At 44.1% G+C, this 6,640-nt stretch overlaps 1 protein-coding gene across 6 annotated transcripts in view; it reads right to left on the minus strand.

Moving 5' to 3' along the window:
• C1H20orf96 (chromosome 1 C20orf96 homolog) overlaps positions 1–3,537 on the minus strand; it is a 30,774-nt gene extending 27,237 nt beyond the window's left edge. Inside the window, exons 1-3 of one of the 6 annotated variants that reach the window (XM_056811980.1) lie at positions 3,236–3,374; positions 2,772–2,817; positions 2,022–2,136 (exon numbers count right to left, since the gene is read on the minus strand). Coding sequence is in view for 5 of the 6 variants with exons in the window: in XM_016428577.2 (XP_016284063.2) it covers positions 2,022–2,136; positions 2,772–2,817; positions 3,422–3,438 (178 nt within the window). In the remaining variant the exon portion in view is untranslated. Of the gene's footprint in view, positions 1–2,021; positions 2,137–2,455; positions 2,739–2,771; positions 2,818–3,235; positions 3,375–3,421 lie in introns of those variants that run through there. The other 5 variants (XM_016428577.2, XM_007474480.3, XM_007474478.3 and 2 more) reach the window with 5 other exon arrangements.
• Positions 3,538–6,640: the final 3,103 nt, after the last annotated feature.

Raw genomic sequence — 6,640 nt, forward strand, 5'->3', positions numbered from 1 at the left:
TTGTTTTTCAGTCCTGTCTGAATCTTTATGATCCCATTGTAAAGACAGAATTACCTCTCCCTTTGTCTATTTTTAGTTAATCAAATCAAAAACTTAAAGTACAGGGGGGTAGCTGGGTAGCTCAGTGGATTGAGAGCCAGGCCTAGAGACAGGAGGCCCTGGGTTCAAATCTGGCCTCAGACACTTACCAGCTGTGTGACCTGTGAATTTTAAAAATCTCCATCTTGCTTGGTCTAACACCCAAATTTGTGCACACCCACACTACACGGGCATGTGCTAGTCAATAACAAATCAGAAAGAACTAACTGCCCACCTGGGCTGTCCCAAGCCAAGCTTGAGCCACCATTGGCACTTGTGAGGCACAAGAAGTGAGGTAGGGAACAGCCTCTGGAATTCCCTCACTTCCTGTGGACAGGGCTAGGCGGCAGGCAGTTCGTGCTAGGAGCTTGAGCAGAGAGGAGGCCCGCAGACAGCTTTCCTTCAGATTGGTCAGTGAGTCAAGGACTGATTCTCTTCTCTACCTTGGCCTTCAGGCCTAAACTCCCTCTGGCTCTGCCAGAAGGTTGAGTTAACCTTTTTCCCTTTCCTCTTCTTTCCTTCTCTCCCTCTCCTTTTTTCTTACTCCTGTCGTGACTAAACCACCATAAACTCCATTCTGACTTGAGTGTTTCATTTTAGGAATTTCATAGGTAAATTCCTTGGCCACCATAAATTAATATTATAACAATCTTCAAGGTGATTTTCCCTATAGCAGTTCCTGGGCAAGTCACTTGACCCCCATTGCCTAGCCCTTACCACTCTTCTGCCTTGAAGCCAATACACAGTATTGACTCCAAGATGGAAGGTAAGGGTTTTATATTAAAAAAAAAAAACTTAAAGTACCCCTACTTAGTAGCTAGCTAACCATTAGGTTAGAAAGCTCACAAGTCACTAGTTCACACTCCCAAAGGTCACAAGCACTGGCCCCTCTTGGGCAATGCTAGGCAAATTGAAAGACTGCAATTGGTTTCTGTGAAGAGGGGGAGGGACAGGAAATGATGTGGGGGGGGGGGAGGCATAAAAGAAGAGACCAACATGGTCCGGCCTCTTTGCTTCCTTGGTTTTGGAGAGGCTGGCTCCTTAGAGAGACTCTTCCCTTGGATTCTGCATTGGTGAGTAGAGCTGAAGAGATACACTTTTCCTTGGAGTCATTCTGTGTTGGTGGAATTCTGGCTAAGGACTACAGGGAAATCCTTGTGGAGATCTGGACTTGGATAAGCCTCTGCTGTGGACTGAGCCAGACTTCACCAGAGCAGCACTTAGGGCTGATAGGCTAGACCAGGTTTTGCCTCCTTCCTATATTTCCCACTTTCACTATCTCTACCTTGTTGTAAATAAAAGCTGCTAATAGTCATTTTTAACTTGGGGGGCTAATATTTTATAATCAGTGACCACTTTTATAACTCTCATATTGAGTCAAAACCTAAATTTAATTGTTATACCATTTGGAGTTTTCTTGGCAAAGAAAATGGAGTGGTTTGCCATTTCCTTCTCTAGCTTATTTTCTAGATAAGGTAACAGAGCCAAATGAGATTAAATGACTTGGCCAAGGTCTCACAGCTAATAACACGTTTAAGCCTCATAGAACCTGAACAAGTACTAGACTGTATATACCCACTGTAGGTGGCATGTTTTGGCAAAACATGGATTTCAGCATATGTGAAAGTGAGTGTAAACAACGCCTAACAAACAGCTAACTCTAGAATGCTCAGGCTGCCCTGGTGAAAGAGCTGATTTATTCCTTTTATATTAGTTCTCCCCGCTCATCTTCCTCCAGTCTGATATATCACCCTGTCATGATGTATATCTAGTAGTCTCATCTCTGTAACATTTTGGAACCACTCACTGGATGGAGCTCTGGTTACCCTTTCTCTTCAAAGGACATGAAGAGTCTCCCCTCTATTTCCAACCCAGTCTCAGTCATTCTAGGAAAAGGAAAAGGGCTTTAGCGTCACTCAAAGGTACCATGTACCTCTGCCCACCTAATCCAGCACTAATCTTCTTCTTTGATTTCTGCTTTTCTGAAGCAACATCGCCTTTAATATCAGGCAGGTTGAATGTGGGCCTCCTCTTTGTCTGCTGCCAGCGGTCATAATCCTAATTTCCAGAAGGAAAAAAAAGCAATCAAATAAAGTATCAATCATCCCATCAAAAAGTATCTCTATGTCCAGTTGAAGGCTAGATGCTTTGCTGGATACAAAGAAGCATCGGACATAACCCATTCCTTCTGTCAATCCAGGAAAAGAATGGCAAGGGAAGTGGCATCTTCAGAGCTAGGAGTCCTACTAATCATTAAATAAATCCCCCTCTTTTTACAAAAATTATCTCAGCTCTAAAGCTAGGAAGGCAGTCAAGTCTTGAAGCCTAGGCTTTTGACACTAAACTTCTTCCCATTACAACAATGCATTCCACCAACCCCACTCATGAAAAAGTCATAAAGAGTCATCAAGGGCTGACTCCTGCTCAGGACTGTATATGAAGATTCAGAGAAAGCTCAGGGAAGCCTTCCTGGAAGAGGCAAGGTGTAAGGGGAATCTAGTGGAGCCTGAAGTAGGGATAAGGCATGTGTAGCCTTTAGATAAGGAGGACATTTTAGGTAATAATGGGTGGCACGTGGCATGGTAAATGGGGTGGGTTGTGATTTTTGGGGTTCAGAATTGGGGGCAATACAACCTGCCTGGTCATTACCATTGGACCACTCCACAGCAGTCATCCCCTTACTCCCAACTCACCTGGAGCTGGAATTGGGGAGTCTTAATGGTGAAGAGACTTTTCTTTCTGAAAAGAGCAAAAGAATCCTATGAGACAATGAATTGTCCCATGCATCAGGCTATTCTCAAAAAAAAAAAAAAAAAGACTGCTCTTTCCCAGGAAGAAACTGGAATTTCAGGCTCACGGAGAGGATTCAGGATTCGAACCCTTGTTAAAGGGAGACTGAAGAGCCTGCGCGCCATCTTGTGGCCGAGGGCAGACAGACAGACAGAGATTGTGGGACAGGGGTCGGGAGTGAGGCCATGCGCATGCTCCTTTTCGCTCTCGCCTCTCCCTGGAATATAAATATGAATAAGAGGATGGAGCTGAGAATGAGGCTCGGCCGGGAGTATGCGCTCTACCCCTGGGTGGAACCGCGGTTGCCAAAGTGCACCTAAGGGTAGCCCGGGCTTTGGGGGCCGAGGTAAGAGAAATTAGTGTGTACTCTTCGTTTGTGCGCTCGCCCACGAGCGCTTCTCCTCCCCAGGTTAGAACGTAGCGGGGGACCGTGAGGGATGAGGAAAGCAGAGGCGGCCCAGAGCTCGAGGGGCAGTGATAATGGAGGCGGCTTCCGCTCGCTCGGAAGGCTTGCTAAGCAAGTGGAGGACCAGCAGGGTGCCGCTTTGCTCACTTTTCCGGAGGCTGCATGGCGCAGGCTCTTCCTTCCAAGCGTTGCCACGGTTAGCTGACGTTTCCAAGGAGACAGCACCAGCGCTAAGGGGCGCAGAATGGGACTTGCTGAGCCAAGGGCGCAACGCCCCCTCCCCACCGCACCCCAAGCGCCGTTCTCCAGGCTCCAGACATTTTCTGAGTATTGACCCCCATCCCAAACACCCCAGCTCCAGAGCCATAACGGGGAAATTTTGCTTCTAGAAAGGAAAGGGGAAGACCGAGGAAAAAGAAACAAATCATAGGACGGATCAGCTGGCGTCTTCCAAATATTTATTAAGCACCAGCTTGGTGAAAGACCATGTTTCATTTTATTCTACCTAGGAGCAGAAGGAAACCAGGGAATATTCTTTTTCATTTAATTAATTAATTTAGAATATTTTTCCATGGTTACATGATTCATATTCTTTCACTCCCCTCTTCCTTCCCCTATCCTGTAGCCAATGAGCAATTCCACTGGGTTTTATATGTATCACTGATCAAGACCTATTTCCAAATTATTAATATTTGCAATAGAGTGATCATTTAGAGTCTACATCCCCAATCATATCCCCATCGAATCATGTGATCAGGCAGTTGTTTTTCTTCTGCATTTCTGCTCCCACAGTTCTTTCTCTGGATGTGGATAGTGTTCTTTCTCATAAATTCCTCTGGATTGTCCTGGATTGTCATTGCTGCTAGTAGAGGAGTCCATTACATTCAATTGTGCCACAGTGTATCAGTCTCTGTGTACAATGTTCTCCAGAATCTGAAAGGTTCTGCTTCTTTCACTCTGCATCAATTCCTGGAGGTAGTTCCAGTTCACATGGAATTCCTCCAGTTCATCATTCCTTTCAGCACAATAGTATTTCATTATCAACAGATACCACAATTTGGTTCAGCCATTCCCCCAAATGAGTTTTCTTTCTCATAAATCTCTCAGAATTGTCCAGAATTGCCACTAATGGAGAAGAAGTCCATTACCTTCGATTGTACCACAATGTATCAGTCTCTGTGTACAACATTCTCCTGGTTCTGCTCCTTTTGCTCTGCATCAAATCCTGGAGGTTTTTCCAGTTCACATGGAATTCCTCCACTTTATTATTCCTTTGAGCACAATAGTATTCCATCACCAACATATACCAAAATTTGTTCAGTCATTCCCCAATTGAAGGGCATCTCCTCATTTTCCAATTTTTCGCCACCACAAGGAACAAAGCTATGAATATTTTTCTACAAGTATTTTCCCTATTATCTCTTGGGGTACAAACCCAGTAGTGGCATGGCTGGGTCAAAGGGCAGGCATGGGAATATTCTTGAGTGAGAGGAAGGCAGGACCAGACAGGCTTTGGGGAGATTCTTTTGTCCACTATGTGGAGGATGTATTGAAGAGAAGAGGAACAAAGAGTTCATTTAGGAGGCGGTAGTATAAGTGGGGATGGAGCAGAAAATTGACCTCATATATCCCTTCTATTCATTCTTCATCCAAGATTTAGAGCTGACAGTCATAACCCTTTCAAAGTCACAACTGCCTCAAGGGAAGCAGAATAGACATCTCCAGCCTCTTCTCCTCCCACTCTTCTCTAAGAGAGACTTTCATTTCTGCCAGGAGATAAAGCAGGAAGTTGAAGCCAGAGGCTACTCTCTTGTCCTCAAAAAGTCAGGATATGGGGGCAACTGGGTAGCTCCCTGGATTGAAAGCCAGGCCTAGGAGGTCCTGGGTTCAATTTTGGCCTCAGACATTTCCTAGCTGTGTGACCCTGGGTAAATCACTTAATCCTCATTGCCTAGCCTAAGTACTCTTCTGCCTTGAAACTGACACTTGATATTGATTCTAAGATGTGTTTAATTAGAATTTTGAACCTCGGATTTCTCTTTCCCAGCTTCCCATGTTCCTTCCTACATTATGTATTAACATAGGGAGGATATAAGTTTTGTGCAGCTCTGCCCTTACCCTCTCTCTTCTCCTGGGAATGGGCTGTGGAAGCTGGGAGTTAGTGCTTGGCAGGAAAGTTTACCGACGTGTCATTTGGTTTTGTTGTATTTTTTCCACTTCAAGTGATTACTAATAAACCTTATAAAATATAATACTTGGAGTTATCAGATATTAATTTAAATTTTACAGATAGAAGGTAAGGGTTAAAGAAAAAAACTACACCTGACCTGACAGAGAGAGAGTAGCTGACTCCAACATCCCGGAATCTGGTATCTTCAGTGGCAAATGAACCACATTTGCCAGAGGAACTAAATATTGGCAGTCCAGCCTCAACAATTTTTATCTTCCTCAATGTATATGAGTCTCCCCACCTCACACACACTCACATTATTGCAATCAGTAAGGTGCCCTCTACAGTCTATAATGTCTTATAGCTAAGCCTTGCTTTTTTCCTATTCTGGTTATGGCTCTGACTCTATACTTCAGTTATTATGCTGTATTGGTGTGCCCACTGAAAAAATACCTTCCACTTCTCAACCTCCCCAGATGCTTCCTCTTTTCAGGTGCTCCCACCTTGCTCCCTGCCTTCAGCTCTATCTCCCAAATGCATACTTTATTCCTGAACTCAGCACCCTCCAAATACATCTCTTGGTTTGGTGCCTGCAAAACACAAATCTTACTCTTTACCTCCCCCTCAAAAAAATTTGCTTTTCCCTACTGCTCGAGTTCCTAAAACAATTCCCCTGCCTAATACCAAATACCACTAGACCTTGACAAAAAGGCTAGATGGCACTTTTCAGTGCAGGTGGCTAAATGAGGGAGATTTCAACTCAACTTCTTTTCTTTGGTATATAGGGAGATAAACTATTTGAGGTATCAGCAATGTTAGGAGGCATCCTAGTAGAGCAGAAAATGTGTATTAGCTGACCCAGACTCAAATCAGTTACATCCTTTGCTAGCTATGTTCCTTGGATAAATCAGTTCGCTGAACTTCAGTTTTCTCAGCCTTAAAGTAAAGCGGCTAGTCTAGATTATCTCTCAGATCTCTTCTCCTCAGGCATCCTATTGCTACTTTTTGTCCATTTCTTCATTTATAAAACGGAGATAATACAGCAGAAAGTATTTGTGGTATCATAGATAGAGAGCTATGGCTAGCTTCAATCAGGAAGACTTGGGTTTAAGTTCCATCTCTGACATATATCTTTGAGAAGACCTTGAACAGGTCACTTAATCTCTCAGTGGCCCAGGCAACTCTCCAGAATCTAT

Source organism: Monodelphis domestica, chromosome 1, assembly GCF_027887165.1.
Source record: "Monodelphis domestica isolate mMonDom1 chromosome 1, mMonDom1.pri, whole genome shotgun sequence".
In the NCBI taxonomy this organism is placed as follows: domain Eukaryota; kingdom Metazoa; phylum Chordata; class Mammalia; order Didelphimorphia; family Didelphidae; genus Monodelphis; species Monodelphis domestica.